The sequence below is a fragment of the Felis catus genome, chromosome E1 (genome assembly GCF_018350175.1).
Source record: "Felis catus isolate Fca126 chromosome E1, F.catus_Fca126_mat1.0, whole genome shotgun sequence".
NCBI classification, from domain to species: domain Eukaryota; kingdom Metazoa; phylum Chordata; class Mammalia; order Carnivora; family Felidae; genus Felis; species Felis catus.
In genome coordinates, this window is record NC_058381.1 from 13376838 (window position 1) to 13392794 (window position 15957).

At 43.9% G+C, this 15957-nt stretch overlaps 1 protein-coding gene across 17 annotated transcripts in view; it reads left to right on the plus strand.

Annotated features, from left to right (window-relative positions):
* Positions 1-15957, plus strand: part of ITGAE (integrin subunit alpha E) — a 75623-nt gene that overhangs the window by 21242 nt on the left and 38424 nt on the right. For 10 of the 17 annotated variants that reach the window (XM_045043983.1, XM_045043979.1, XM_045043986.1 and 7 more), the window contains exons 2-5: positions 3856-3976; positions 13901-13992; positions 15272-15354; positions 15753-15870. In XM_045043983.1, the coding sequence (XP_044899918.1) occupies positions 3856-3976; positions 13901-13992; positions 15272-15354; positions 15753-15870 (414 nt within the window). 17 annotated transcript variants of the gene reach the window in all.

A 15957-nucleotide genomic window follows, 5' to 3' on the forward strand; every position in this document is an offset into this window, starting at 1 on the left:
AGTTTAATTCCAGTGTAGTCAGAGAACCTATTCTGAATTACTTCAATGCATTGAAATTTATTGAGGCTTGCTTTTTGACCTTTCATATATATTTGATTTGGGTAAATGTTTCATGTGCATTTGAAAAAATGTTTCTTTTACTATTGTTAGGTACAGTGTTCTGTTAGTCAGTTGTGATATTCAGATCTTCTATATCATTATTGATACTTTAATGTGCTTTTGTAGCTTGATGAAAGATTTGTTAAAGCATTTAAGTCTCCCATTTTGGTTGTGGATTTTTGTATTTTTAATTCAGTCAATTTTTAAAATATATTTTGAAGTGATGTTAATGGAGACATATAGATTTTAAATTTATATCTTGGTGAATGAAGAACAGTATATTTATATGTATATACTTCCTTCTCTTCCTTACTTAAAAGTCCATTAACGTATCCTTTGCCTAATGATTTTTGTTTTTAACGTCTGTGCTGCTAAGTGAAAAGTCATTAATTGGAAAAACTATTTCCATCAATTTCATTGGAAAAACTGTGGTTCATTCCATCTAGCTCAATATACCCAAACAGTTTTTACTGATGGAAAAATTTATTAGCTGGCCGATAAAACAAGTTTATACCAAAAAAATTAATTTGAATATAAAATATAATTTACATATACAACTTACTGTAATAAAAGTTTACTGTCCTCATTAAGAGAGGAAATGAAGACTTAATGATGAGTAGTGGAGGATAATTGTGAGGGAGTCATTATTGAGAAGGTACATTTCTCATTCACCATTTCTTCACTGTTTCTTCAGTCTTTTGGGTACCCGTGGTTATCTTGCATTCAAACTACCTTTAAAAATAAAGTTATAGCACATTGGGGCACCTGGGTGGCTCAGTCGGTTAAGCGTCCAACTTCGGCTTAAGTCATGATCTCGTGGTTCACGAGTTCAAGCCCAACATCGGGGTCTGTGCTGACAGCTCTGAGCCTGGAACCTGCTTTGGATTCTGTGTCTCCCTCTCTTTCTGACCCTTCCCTACTCATGCTCTGTCTCTCTCTCTCTCTCTGTCTCTGTCTCTCTCTCTCTCAAAAAGAAATAAACATGAAAAAAATGTTTAAATATAGTTATAGCACAAAAAATACATTGAGGGAAAAATAAATGCTAAACCTGAAAGCACTTCAAAATACATGGCATAATTTGTACATTTTAACAGACTGCAGAATCACAGAAGCTACTACCCCTTCAGCCGTCTCAGTTGGCTTGTACATGCTAAACAAGACATTTTGAATTTATCCAAACAAGATGAGCAGTTCACATTTGTTTCCTATGAATTGTGGGGCTAAAAACTGCTTTACTAAGTAAATTAGTGAGTATGTTTTTGCATGAATGTGTGATGTCATAACATCATTCTTATGGTATGTTTATGTGGTATATTTAGGAATGAAAAAGTCATTATACCATCGTTAAAAAAGAGTGTTTTCCAAAAAGCTTTTTTTCCCCCAAAACGTTGTTCATTGAACAGTAATTGAACAGATAAGTTCTGTACACTCAACTTCACCTTGCCCTTTTTCTCTGTAAATATACATTAGAGTTTTTACGGTGGAGTGTCATAGTCAGGACATACTTTTAAAATTCTCTCTGGCAGTTGATATGGGGAGGTTGTATCCAGAGGGACAAGACTTGGAAAAGAAAGGTCAGGAGACTAATCAACATATCCAAGCGGGAGGCAATGTGGTCAGTAGGGCAGAACTGAGTCCCAGCTGAGGCCCAAATGCATATGGGAATTCTGAGAATGATAAAGGTGATACTGCAGATCTGTGGGGATAAGACGAGCCATTCAAGGAAAAATGTTGAGACAATTTCAATTGTGGGGAGAAAGAGTAAAAGCTGGATCCCTCTTTCACTCTGTACACAAAAAATAGAGTGCAGATCAATCAAAGATTCAAGTGTAAGAAGTGAAACAAAACCCCCCAAAATACAGACAAAAACATGAGTGATCTTAAAAAAAATAATCTCTGAATGGGGAAGCATGACATAAAACTGAAGAGTCATAAAAGAAAAATAACTTGACTACGTATAAATTCTAGATGTGGGAAAAGATACCTACATCAAATAGTTAAGTGTGAAGTATTATCTTGAACACATTGGTAATTTTTTTTGATTCAAAACGCTCTTGCAAATTAATAAGAAAGCAATATTTCCTACAAATGGATAATGTATATGAATAGGCAGTAAACAACTTAAAATAAGAGACTCGACCTCATTCAGAACTAAAAAAGATATTTTGGAACAAAATGATAAGAAACTCTTTCAAAACAAGGATGGTCTGCACACACCTCAAGCAGTGCTGTGAGGAAACAGGCCTTCTCCTCTTCTGTTGTTGTGGTATGGATTGGCACAACCTCTGAGGTTGGGGGCAATCTGTGAATATCAGTTTTTCCCCAAAACTTTTTAGTGAAAAATTTCAAGTATACAGAAAAGTTGAAATAATTGTACGGTGGAAAACTATATGCCACACTTAGATTTTACAGTTGTCAACATTTCGTTATATTTGCAACATCACACAGACACATATGTAAACATATATCTATATATCCATCTGCATATATCCATCTATCCATCCATCAAGCCACGTTACATTTTGATGCATTTCTTTTTTTTTTTTTTTTTTTTCAACGTTTATTTATTTTTGGGACAGAGAGAGACAGAGCATGAACGGGGGAGGGGCAGAGAGAGAGGGAGACACAGAATCGGAAACTGGCTCCAGGCTCCGAGCCATCAGCCCAGAGCCCGACGCGGGGCTCGGAACTCACGGACCGCGAGATCGTGACCTGGCTGAAGTCGGACGCTTAACCGACTGCGCCACCCAGGCGCCCCCATTTTGATGCATTTCGAAGTAAATTGCGGAGGTTGGTACACTTCATCCCTAAATGCTTCAGCATACATATCAACCAGAGGTCAATGTTTCTTTCTCGTTCTTTTTTGAGGGAAAATTTATATTTGGTGAAAGTCACAAGTTTTAAGTTGACCATTGAGTGTGTTTTTGGCAAACGCACACACCTTTGTCATCCAAATTCTTATCAAGACCTAGGGTGTTCCCATAAGCCTACAGAGTTTCTTCCTGTCCCTTCCCAGTTAAGCCACATCCCTTTACCCCCAGGAAATATTTTTTATTATAGATTAGCTCTGCTGGTTCTAGAACATCATGTAAATGGAATTAGACGGTACTCTTTTATGTGAAGCTTCTTTCAGTCAGCATAATGATTTTTGTGATTCACCCATCTTGTCGTGTGTGTCAATCGCTCATTTCTTTGTACTCCTGAGTAGTATTCCATTGTGTGACTCTACCAGTTAGCTTATCCCTTCCCCAACTGATGGACATTTGGGTTGTTTCCGCTTGGGAACTATTACAAGTAAAGCTTCTGTAAACATTCTTGTACATGTTTGAGGACATGTTTTCTCCTGGGTCATCTGATGGGGCCTCCTAGACAGAATGTATGTATATCCTAGCCCTAGGGCTCATAGTCTATTTGAACTTTGGTACAAGACACTGTCATGAGTATATGCTATCTGACAGGTACAGAAAGTGCACAGTGGGAGGTGTGAGAAGGTGGGAAGTACTTCTAGGAGAGAACCAGGGAAGGCTTGCCGGAGGAGGGGCCTTGGTGCTGACATAGTAGGAGGATCAGGAGCTCTGGGTCAGACATGCCTACACTCCTGTCCTATTCCCATAGGGAAAAGGTCCTGGGGGATCTCATTTTTCTCATCTGTAAAATGGGGACGATGACACCACCAGATGTGACAGGATGATGGGAGTCAAAGGGCCAGCCATGGCTTTAACAGGCATCTCTTAAATGTCCCTCTGTTCTCCACAGGCCTTGTTCCTCTGGTGGCCTTCAATGTGGATGTGGCCCGGACCTGGGTGACTCCTGAGGGAGGCGTACCCTATGTGCTCAACGCCCTTCTGCACCAAGACTCCAGCACCAACCGGACCTGGTGAGCAGGGCCCGGCAGATGGGAGGCATAATTGAGGGGGCCTCTGGGGAGCCTGAAAAAGCTGCCGAGGAGGCCTTGGCATCCCTCCCCCAGTTTGGGGACAACCTCCCTTCGCCTACAGAGGGTGTGCAGGAGAGAGGCTGTGAGCACCAGGCCAATCCTTGCCCTCTTCACTGCCGGGGGTGGGAGAATGACCTCAAAACTAGTTTAAAATAAAATTTCTTAGGGCTCTTTTATCTCTTACAGAAGTAACACATGCTCAGTATATAAACTTTGGACAGTGACAAAAATATCAAAGAAAAAATGGAAAATATGAGGCAGCAGGGAACGTGGTTCAGGGGCAGGCTGTGAATGTCAGCCATGGGTCAGTGACAACTTTTCTCTGTATTTGTAGCAATGTGCTCAACCCGTAGCCTCAGTTTCTTATCTTTACGGGGGTAGAGATTTCTCTACCTTACAGGGTTGTTGCAAAGACTGTTTGCATTAATGCACATAAAGGGTTTAGCACAGTTTCTGGCTGAAATCAAGCTCACTAAACATTGCTTTATGTTTTTTAAAATCTCATCTATACCCACCCAGTAGATAAGCCACCAATTTTAAACGTGACAAAATTCTACTGGTGAGGATGTGGGGACGTGTGGGACTGTAAATTGATATAACCAACTTGGAGAATAGTTTTACCATATCTGGTAATGTTGAAGATGCCTTTGACCCGGCCATTCCACTCACAGACACCAACCTTAAAGATATGAATGGGCACATATAAAGGTATTTATCGTAGCATTTCTTGGAATAGTGAAAGACTGGAAATGTTCCTCATTAGGAAAATGGAAGAAATAAGTTATGAATCATATACAATGCAATATTAGAAGTAGGTCAAATGAATGAAATGAACATAGTGGTTGAATCAACCCTGAAACATAAGATAAAAAAAGGCAAGTTGTGGGATTATATATACACCGTGGTCATTTACTCAGCAAATTTTCGTATGGAGCACCTACTATGTGCCAAGCCCTAAAGAGGCCCTGAAGGCTCACAGCAGTGAGCAAAGTAGACAAAAATTCTTTGGCTCAGGGAAGATAGACAATAAGCAAGCAAGCAAAATACGTGTCGTATCGGATGGTGATAGTGGTGAGATGGTAATGTAGAAGCATGTCTTTAGTTTTTTCCCTTATTGTCACTACAATGACCTTTAGAGCTGCTTTGTTTTGAAGCCAGGATCCAGTCAAGGTTCCCGTGTCACATACTGTTGTGTCTCTTTATTCTCTTTTAATCTAGGGCAATTTTTCCTTTCCTTTTTTGTTCATGATGGTTACATGGCTTTCTCTGTGCTTGCTCTGTGACCCAGCCATGCTCATGCCCCGCCTCAGGCGAGTCCCTTCCCCCTCCCCTCTGCTTTGCTTCTAGTCATTGGTCAAGGGTTTCCTTCTTGCACAGCACACATGAACCTTGAGCCTCGCATCTAGATGGGCTTGGGGCAGAGCCAGATGAGGTGCTCAAGGTTTCTGGCTGAGCAGAGCTCCCCATCTTCCTGAGCTGAGCAGAGCAGAAGCTCTGTTTGGTGGAGCGTGGGTGGGCAGTAGTAGCTCCTGAGGTAGCCTTATAGCCCTGGGACTTGGGCCATGACCCTGCCAGCCTAGCAGGCTTGGACCCCTTGCTGGACTGTAGTTTCCTCATTGTACAGCGAAGAGGCTGGTGACCATGTAAATGGTGAAGGCAGGGACACTTTGTTCGTTCATTCATTCATTCATTCATTCAGCAAGTATTTATGGAGCATCTACTCAATGACAGGCCAAGTGTGAGGATAAGATAGTGAAACAGGCATAGTCCCTGCTCTCATGGAACTCCCTGGCTCCTGGAGGAGACAGACAAGGCAGGCAGTGACAAGGGGTGTGATGGCTGCTCTGGTGGAGATGTCCAGGATGCTTTGGAGACACAGAGGCAGGCGTACCCTTCAGCCACAGGGTGTGCATCAACACTGGGACCGAGGGGATGAGTAGGAATTAGTGTGAGAAGGCAGGGGAGGGGGATATCCCAACTGACAGCAGTGTGGCCGGAAGCCTGGAAATTAGCCTGAGCAAAGTCAAGGAACAGAAAATGGCAGGTGGTTGAAGCTGAGTGTAATGAGCATTAGGTTGGGAGAAGTGGGTAGTGCCTTGTTACCTGGGCATCAAGGGTTTGAGGAGCCAGAAAGCTTTGAAGCAGGGAGGGGAGGTGAGAAGGTTGTTAGCAAGTTTTTGGCTGCAGGAAGATGAATTAAAGGTTGCTGTTTGTTGTCTTTTGTTTTGGTAAAATTTTATGGACATTTGCCACACAGAAAAATGCACCCATCATAAGCCTGTAGCCCAGTGAATGTTGGCAAAGTGAACCACCTATGTAAGTAGCACCCAGATGAAGAAGCAGAACATTACCAGCCTCACCTAAGCCCTCTCTAGCCTGGTGCCCCCTTCCAGGTACATCCCCTGCCAAGAGCGAACCAGTGCTCTGACCTCCATCTCCCTGGATTAGTTTTGCGTGTTCTTGAACTTATAAACGAGGTGTGCCGTATGTGGTCTCTTATGTCAGGCTCCTCTCCCTCAATATACAGTCTGTGAATTTTGAACGTGGTATTGCCTGAGACAGTGATACTTATTCTCATTGGTAGAGTTTTCCATCATGTGAACGGTGCTGATGATGAGCGTTTGGCCAGTTTCCTTGGACAAATTTTGCTTCTGTGCACTTTCTTTCAAGAGGCGGGTGTACTTCCTTTTATCAAGCATTATACGCACTGGGCCAACATTCAGTTTTGCAAACTTGCAGTGCACGAGCGTTCTGGTTGCTCCATATGTTCGTGAAGGTCAGGAGTCAGTCCCAGTTATCTGTGACCATCTTTTGCCCATTCACCTCCCACCAGTACCTCAGCAGGGCCCTGCCTCTTAGAAGCCAAGCTGAGAGGACATGGTGGATGAGAGGAGCTTGAAGCTCCTGGAGCAGAAGGCTCTGAGTCCACCCCGGGGTTGCAGGAAGAGCCCAGTTGGGCTCATGAAAACCTCCCTGAATACCTGCTGAAGAGAGGGCTCATGGGAGGATGTGGTGGGAGGCACTTCTTGGTTCCTGCCACAAATGGTGAAGCCCAAGACCACGGGCTTGTGCAGGGCAGGAAATGCACTGCTGGCTGCCCCAGGGCCACAGAAAGCAGCCAGAAAGCCCTGTGAGAGGGTGGCATGTCCCTCTCACTCCCTTGTCCTGTTTCTCCTTAAAATATAACAGCCAGGGCTCATTGCATCATGGGTTTGGTTGCTGTAGGGTGAGATGAGTGGAGCATAAAGAAGGCCTTCCACACCTGAAAATAATATAACATTGTATGTTAATTGTACTTCAATAAAAATGCAAATAAAACCATAAAAAGCAAACTAAAAAAAAAAAAACCACCATGATAAAACTTGGACAAAAAAAAAAAGAAGGCCTTCCCCTGCGAGGTATGGGAATAGACTCTGAATGAAGACAGGTTGGAGGCGGGTCAAGGCAGGAAATGGACTGCTTCCAGCCCAGCATATAATAGGGTCCCTGAGGCTGTGAGCTGATGATAGTTTGATTATTGTTTAGTTAGTCAATCATTCAGTCAACAAACCTGGAGATCAAGAGACTACCCACCATGGGGGGGGGGGGGGGACAGGGATTAAATGGGAGACAACAGAGGCAGCTCATACTGGGCCCCAGGCCACAGCACTTCATGACTGTGACATGAATGGCAACCTTGCACAGCCCAGACAGCTGCATATGGTAGTCTCTTGGGAACTCACAGTCTAGGTGAGTATGGAAGTAGGTTCCAGTAGTCAAGGCTACCTGGAGGGTTTGGAGGGGGTCAAGTTGCTCCTTTTGGGAAGACTTCCTGAGGAGCTGGTGTTTAGAATGATTTTGGCAGGAAAAGGAGGTGGGAAGGAATTATAGGCAAAGGAAATCGCTTGGGTAACAGCATGAAGGAGGAAGGAGAGCCGAAGCTATTCCAGGCCTGGACTTAACCCACCAAAACATAATCTGGGGTGGAGACTAGTTCTGAGCCCATCTTTGTTGGAGACAGGGGATGAGGTGTTGGATGGAGGGCTGTGGCTCAGGCTGGGGAAGGGTCTGGAGCAGAGACAGGGTTGCTGAGCAGGTGACCTATTTTGGGAGCTCAGCTGCAGAGCCCACAGAGCTCATTTACACCTGCCCTCCACTCTTCAGCCCTGGCCCACATTAGCCCCCTTACCTGCTGCCTGGGCTGTCATTCAGTCTTCATTTAACCATATTTACCGAGCCCTAGCTCTGTGCCAGGCATTCTTCCATGCCCTGGAAATACCATGGTGAACAAGGTAGACATGATCCTTGAGGAACTTACAGTCTAGTGGGGGAGACAGATAACAAGCACACAAGCAAGGAAAGAGGATATTATCAGACATGATGACAAATTCTGAAAAGGAAATAAAACAGGGTGACATGAAACAGTAGCTATGTTGTGAGGTGGGGCTGGCTGGAGAAAGCCTTTATCAGGAAGTGACAGTTAAGCAGAGCCAGGGGATGAAAGTGACCCAGCCTTGGGGAGTGAAAGGCAGGGTTTCCAGGCAAAGGACACAGCAAGGCAGAGGGCTTGAGGTAGGAAAGAACTGGGGCTGTGAAGGAACAGAAACCATCTGGAGCTGGAGCTTGGAGAGCAAAGGAGACGGGAGGGGAGGTCTCAGAGCAGGGAGGGGTCAGACTGCAAGGCCCTGTGGGCTATATCCAGGAGTATGGACTCTTTCTAAGCACATGGGAGGCTACTGAAGCAGGGGAGTGACAGGGTGTAAACTACAAGGGTAAGTTTCAAAAACAAATGCTACCAGTCAGGAGGCTATTACCATAGACCAGGCAAGATGGTGGTGGCCCGGATGGTGATGGGAAATGGAGAGAAGAGATGCTCCATAGATAATAGTTTGGAGGAAGGATCCCCACAGGGTTTACTGATGGACTTGATGCAGGGATGAGTGAAAAGATGAAGCAAAGATGGCCTCAGGATTCAGGCTTTAGAATGTAGTGGTTGGTTTTACCATCTATTAGTAGCCTTGGGAAAGATGGAGAAACACAGGCTTGGGAGGACAAGACCCCAAGCTCAGTTTGAACATTCTAAAGTTTGAGATGCCTGTTAGACAGTGGGGGGTTGGTTATTGTGTTTGTTTCTTGTTGCTGCTGTAACAACTACAAAATTTATGGCTTAAAACAACACAAATATATTGTCTCACAGTTCTGGAGGTCAGAAATCCAAAATGGGTCTTAATGGGCTAAAATCAAGGTGTTAGCAGGGCTGTGTTTCTTCTGGTGGCTCAAGGGGAGAATCTGTTTCCTCACCGTTTTCAGTTTCTGGAGGCTACCTGCATTCTGTGGCTTTTGGCCTCTTCCTCCATCTTGAAAATCAGCAGTGTCGCATCTTCAGATCTTTCTCTGACTCTGACCCTCTTGCCTCCATCTTATAAGGACCCTTGTGATTACATGGGGTCTACCTGGATAATCCAGGATTATTTCCTTCATCTCAAGATCCTTAACTTAATTAAGTCTACAACATCCCTTTACCCATAAAAAGCACAGTCACAGGTTCTGGGGATTAGGACATGGACATCTGTGGTGGGGGCATTATTCTATTTCTTACAGCTATGCTGGTCTGACTTCTGGTGGAGGGATTCTTTGGCCACAGAAGTTCAGCATTTATAGGTGTATTGAAGCCATGGGATTGGAGGGGATCACTAGGGAGAATGTGCTGGCAAGGAAAACAAGGACCAAACCCCAAGGTTCCAACAACATTTAGAAGCTAGACAGTGAAGAAGCCAACAAGAGTCTCAGAAGGAGTATTGAGAGAGTTAGGTGAAAATCAAGAAGAAAGTGTTTCAAGGAGGAGATGGTCACATGTCCAGGGCTGCTGAGAGGTTGAAGAAGATGAAGATGGAAAGGTGTCCATTGGATTTGGCAAGGTGGAGACCACTGATGACCTTGACAAGAGCTTGTGGAATCAGCTTGGGATGGGTTAAACGAGGGTTGGGGGCACAGGTATAGGCTTTATTATTATTATTATTATTATTATTATTATTAATCCATGGAGGTAAGTAAATGATCTATTTTATAATTACAATAGAGTGATGGGAAGCAAGGAAGTGGAGATGGTATCTCATTCCTGCCACCCGATTCACCATAGCTACATCTTGACCTTTTTGAAAGTACAGACTAATCCCCTTTATCAAGTCCTCCATGACTCCCTTACTGCCCTGAGCACAAAGATCTTGGACGTAGTTCACTGTTACCAAGCCCAGCCTCAGGGCCACTTCCTCAATACCCCCTACTCAAAAGCCCTGTTTTGAGGTAAACCAGTTATCCCTGGGCAGCGTGGATAGGGAGATTGCTTAGGCTAACACTGGACTCTGCTGTCTCTCTGGGCTTGGGGTAAGGGGTAAAGTTTGCCATTGGAACTATTTCTGGAGGCTGCTTTAATGAGGCTGAGGTACTCACCCCTCAAACCTCCATTTCTTTCTTTTCTAAAAAAATTCAAGTTAGTTAACATACAGTGTAGTCTTGGCTTCAGGAGTGGAACCCAGTGATTCATCTTTTACATATGACACCCAGTGCTCATCCCCAAAAATGCCCTCCTTAATGCCCATCACCCATTTAACCCATACCCCCACCCACCTCCCCTCCAGCAGCCCTCAGTTCTCTGTATTTAAGAGTCTCTTATGGTGGAGTGTGTGGGTGGCTCAGTTGGTTAAGTGTCCCACTTTGGCTCATAGTTCATGGGTTTGAACCCCACCTCGGGCTCTGTGCTCACAGCACAGAGCCTGGAGCCTGCTTCAAGTTCTGTGTCTCCCTCTCTCTCTGCCCCTCCCCTGCTCATGCATGCATGTGCTCTCACTCTCTCTCTCAAAAATAAAGATTAAAAAAAATTTTTTTAAGAAGAGTCTCTTATGGTCTGCCTCCCTCTCTGTTTTTTTTTCTTATTTTTCCTTCCCTTCCCTTATGTTCATCTATTGAGTTTCTCAAATTCCAAATATGAGTGAAATCATATATCTGTCTTTCTCTGACTGACTTATTTCACTAGCATAATACCTTCTAGTTCCATTCACATTGTTGGAAATGGCAAGATTTCATTCTTTTTGATCACTGAGAAGTATTCTGTTATATATATATATATATATATATATATATATATATATATATATACATACACACATATATATGTATATGTATATATGTATGTATATGTATATATGTATATGTATATATATATGTATATATATATATACACACTACGTCTTCTTACTCCAATCATCAGTCAGTGGACATTTGGGCTCTTTCCACAACTTGATTATGGTTGATAGTGCTGCTATAAACATTGGGGTGCATGTGCCCCTTCAAATCAGCATTTTTGTATCCTTTGGATAAATACCTAGTAGTGCAATTGCTGGGTCGTGGGGTAGCTCTATTTTTAACTTTTTGAGGAACCTCTATACTGTTTTCCACAGTGGCTACACCAGTTTGCATTCCCACCAAAGTGTAAAAGGGTTCCCCTTTCTCGGCATCCTCACCAATATCTGTTGTTTCCCGAGTTGTTCATTTTAGCCATTCTGACAGGTGGGAAGCGAGATCTCATTGTGGTTTTGATTTGTATTTCCCTGATGATGAGTGATGTTGAGCATCTTTTCGTGTGTCTGTGAGCCATGTGGATGTCTTCTTTGGAAAAGTGTCTATTGATGTCTCTTGCCCATTTCTTCACTGGATTATTTATTTTTTGGGTGTTGAGTTTGGTAAGTTCCTTATAGATTTTGGATACTAACCCTTTAATCTGATATGTAATTTGCAAATATCTTCTCTCATTCTATTGGTTGCCTTTTATTTCATTGATTGTCGCCTTTGCTGTGCAGAAGCTTTTTATCTTGATGATGTCCCAATAGTTCACTTTTGCTTTTATTTCCCTTGCCTCCAGAGATATGTCAAGTAGGAAGTCACTGCAGCTGAGATCAAAGAGGTTTTTGCTTGTTTTCTCTTGTAGGATTTTGATGGTTTCCTGTCTCACATTTAGGTCTTTTATTCATTTTGATTTATTGTTGTGTATGGTGAAAATGGTCCAGGTTCATTCTTCTGCATGTCACTGTCCAGTTTTCCCAGCACCATTTGCTGAAGAGACTGCTTTTTTTCATTGGATACTCTTTCTTGCTTTGTCAAAGATTAGTTAGCTATATATTTGTGGGTCAATCTCTGGGTCTTCTGTTCCATTGATCTATGTATCTGTTTTTGTGCCAGTACCATACTGTCTTGATGATTATAGCTTTGTAATGTAGCTAAAAAGTCCAGAATTGTGATGCTTCCAGCTTTGGTTTTCTTTTTCAACATTACGTGGCTATTCTGGGTCTTTTCTCGTTCCACACAAATTTTAGGATTGTTTGTTCTAGCTCTGTGAAGAATGTTGGTATTATTTTGATAGGGATTGCATTGAATGTGTGGATTTCCTTGGGTAGTATTGACATTTTAACAATGTTTGTTCTTCCAATCCATGAGCACAGAATGTTTCTCCATTTCTTTGTGTTTTCTTTACTTTCTTTTATAAGTATTCTGTAGTTTTCAATGTATAGATCTTTTACCTCTTTGGTTAGGTTTATTCCTAGGTATCTTATGGTTTTTGGTGCAATTGTAAATGAGATCAGTTCCTTGATATCTCTTTCTGCTACTTCATTATTGGTGTAAAGAAATGCAACTAATTTCTGTATATCGTTTTTATATCCTGCGACATTGCTGAATTCATGTATCAGCTCTAGCAGTTTTTTGGTGGTCTTTCAGATTTCCCATGTAGAGTATCATGTCATCTGTGAAGAGTGAGAATTTGACTTATTCCTTGCCAATTTGGATGCCTTTTATTTCTTTTTGTTGTCTGATTGCTGAGGCTAGGACTTCCAGTGCTATATTGAACAACAGTAGTGAGAGTGGACATCCCTGTCGTGTTCCCGACCTTAGGGGGAAAGCTCTCAGTTTTTTCCCATCAAGAATGATATTATCTGTAGGCCTTTCATATATGGTTTTTCTGATATTAAGGTATGTTCTTTCTATCTCCACTTTCTTGAGGGTTTTTATCAAGAAAAGATGCTGTATTTTGTTATATCCTTTTTTTGCATCTGTTGAAAGGATCATATGGTTCTTATCCTTTCTTTTATTAATGTGGTGTATCACGTTGATCGATTTGCAAATATTGAATCAGCCCTGCAGCCCAGGAATAAATCCAACTTGATCATGGTGAATAATTCTTTTGATGTACTATTGAATTTGCTTTGCTAGTACACTGCTGAGAATTTTTTGCATCCAGGTTCATCAGGGATATTGGCCTGTAATTCTCCTTTTTAGTGGGGTCTTTGACTGGTTTTGGAATCAAGGCAATGCTGGCTTCATAGAATGAGTTTGGAATCAAACCTCCATTTCTGACTGACCCATTCATTGCATAGCAGTGCCAGGATGCTCTTCTCAAGAAATACCATCACTGAGGCCAGGTGGGTCAGTTCCCCTGGCAGCCACTAGGAAGCCAGCAGTGCCCCTGACAGAACCAGCTGTCGTGTTGATGGCTTCCTAGCATCTACCCACCCCCTCCCCAAAGAGCAGAGAGTCTTTACCATCAATACCACTCCCATTTCTGTCAGGGTAGGTCAGCAGTCTGAGAGCAGATGCATTTAACTATTTCTCCCCTGGAGCTATGTAAATGCAAATGCTTTTCACATAATGCAAAGTCTGCCATTTTGGGCTGGGACCCAAGTCTGGACCTCTTCCATTAGTTTTCCAGATAGGGAGCCAGTGAGTCTGGAGTGGGGCCTGGAGTGGGGCCTGGAGTGGAAAGACTGTGCCTGGGCAGGCAGAAAGGAGGAGGGAATCATTGGCCAGCTCAGCTTTGCTGTCTGCCTTCCTACTCAGGCTCCTGGTCACCAGTCCTCAAACCAACGGGACAGCAGGCCTCCTACATCGTTGTTCCCTCAACCAGGATGAGATTCTTTGCCAACCAGTAGGTAAGTCAACCACCACTCCAGGGAATGTTCCCTGGACCTCCTTTTGAGGAATCCCACTTATCTGGCCAAAACCATTTGAACCCAGATGCACTTAGTCCAGTCCCTCGACCCTAGATTCCACCACCACCCACAGTAGGCCTTCTATCCCAAAGCCCAATCCCATCCCAACCCAACCCAAATCCCCAGCCCACCTTTCCATATCTTGTCCTAACAAAAATGATACCTAAAATGTATCGAGTGCTACGTAAATGATACCTAAAATGTAGCATAGTGCCTGGCACTCTGCTAAGTGCTTTGTTCACTTTTAATTCTCAAATTCACTCCCATTTTATAGAAAAGGAAGCTACAGTTCAGAGCAGTCCTTTAATTGCCAATACGACTAAGGGCATGCATCTAGTGTTGGCAGCACTACAGCTGGCAAACCTGACTCTATCTGATTCCAGAACCCAACATGTCCCAATTCATCACACCTCCATTTCATCTAACTTTACCCCTCCCGACCTGTGGCCATCCTAGCATCTAGCATGGGGATTGGCACTCAATAAATGCTGTTTGAATGAATGAATGAACAAGTGAATGGACCTAATTCACACATTAACCAACTCTACTCATCCCATCCAATTCAACTCAAGGCCCACATTTGCTGATGAACCCTTAGCTGTGTATGGTAGGGTTCTTGTCTCTGTGAAAGGCATGGTGTTGATCAGCCTCAGTCTCTGCTTCAGAAGGGGATGCAGGCTGGCAGCATAAGCGGGTGATTCTATGGCTCAAAAATGAGTCTCCTGAGGTCACCTTGTGGAGGGAGAGGAATGAGCTACACTTTCACCCTGGGGTCTTGGGGCATTAAGAGTCCCCAGAAATAGAACGTGGAGAGTGGAGAGTTCATTGGTCCATGTAGCCAGTTCTTTAGCATCTTTCACCCGTCCCCAGTGCTGCACACAACCACCGGCTAGTTCTTCTCTACCCTCCTGCCCTTCCAAACTGGGATCCCCTGTAAGTAAAGTACCAGGTCTCAGTTATGTCTAGATCCCTATCACCATCTGCCATGAGGCTAGGCACAGAGCAGACATCACAGGGCATTTGTTGAATGAGTCAGTGAATAAGCCCAGGGAATAGGCACTTTGCCTTGAACATGTCCAGGCCTGTGCTTGAAGGCCCCCCAACCGGCTTCTAGAGGCTGCTCTGAGTGGCCGATTGTTCTTTATGGGGCCCTGACCATCATTTGACCTCTGATGTTGGCTGTAGGGTTGCCTCCCAGCATCCTTCCCTCCTTACCTAGGCTTAACTGTTTCAGAGCATGCCCCCATCCCAAAGGGAAGGCACCCGGGAGTGACAGTTGTCCGGAACCACCACAGTGTTTTGGTGAGTATGCATGAGGCGGGATGATGGAGGGCTTCAGGGAAGGTGGAGCTTACCCTGTAGTTGACCGGTGTTGATAACACTCTGACTGGCATATTCTCAGGGCTGAGCCCAGCTGCCTCCCTGGTACCAACCCCAGGGCTAACCATGGCTCTGACCTGGGTACTCCATGACCCAGCACACTGACCTAAGTGCTTAACTTCAGCTTTGGCCCCAGCACTGACTCCTACCCCTGATGAGGGGTGAGCAAACTATTCCTGCATCTTCTACTTGGTTGTGGCACTTGATTCTGTAATGGAGGTGATGGATTCTGTAATGGGGGTGATCATGTGGCTGTGATTAGGGGGCCTGTGCTGGAGATGACCTAGGCTTTCCCCTTCTTCTCTCCCCCTCTCTCCTAGATCTGTATTCAAGTGATGTCCCGGAAGCCCCACAGCCTCAGCCCAGAACTCACAGGCACCTGCAGCCTATTAGCCAACAACTTCCAACCCCAGGCTCAGGTCTACTTCTCTGACCTTGGTAAGGGTTGGACACTGACTGACCTTAGATAGCTCTAAAGAGATCTCCTTGGGTCTCCAGGAAGAGGCGTGGCAGATGTTAGAGGGA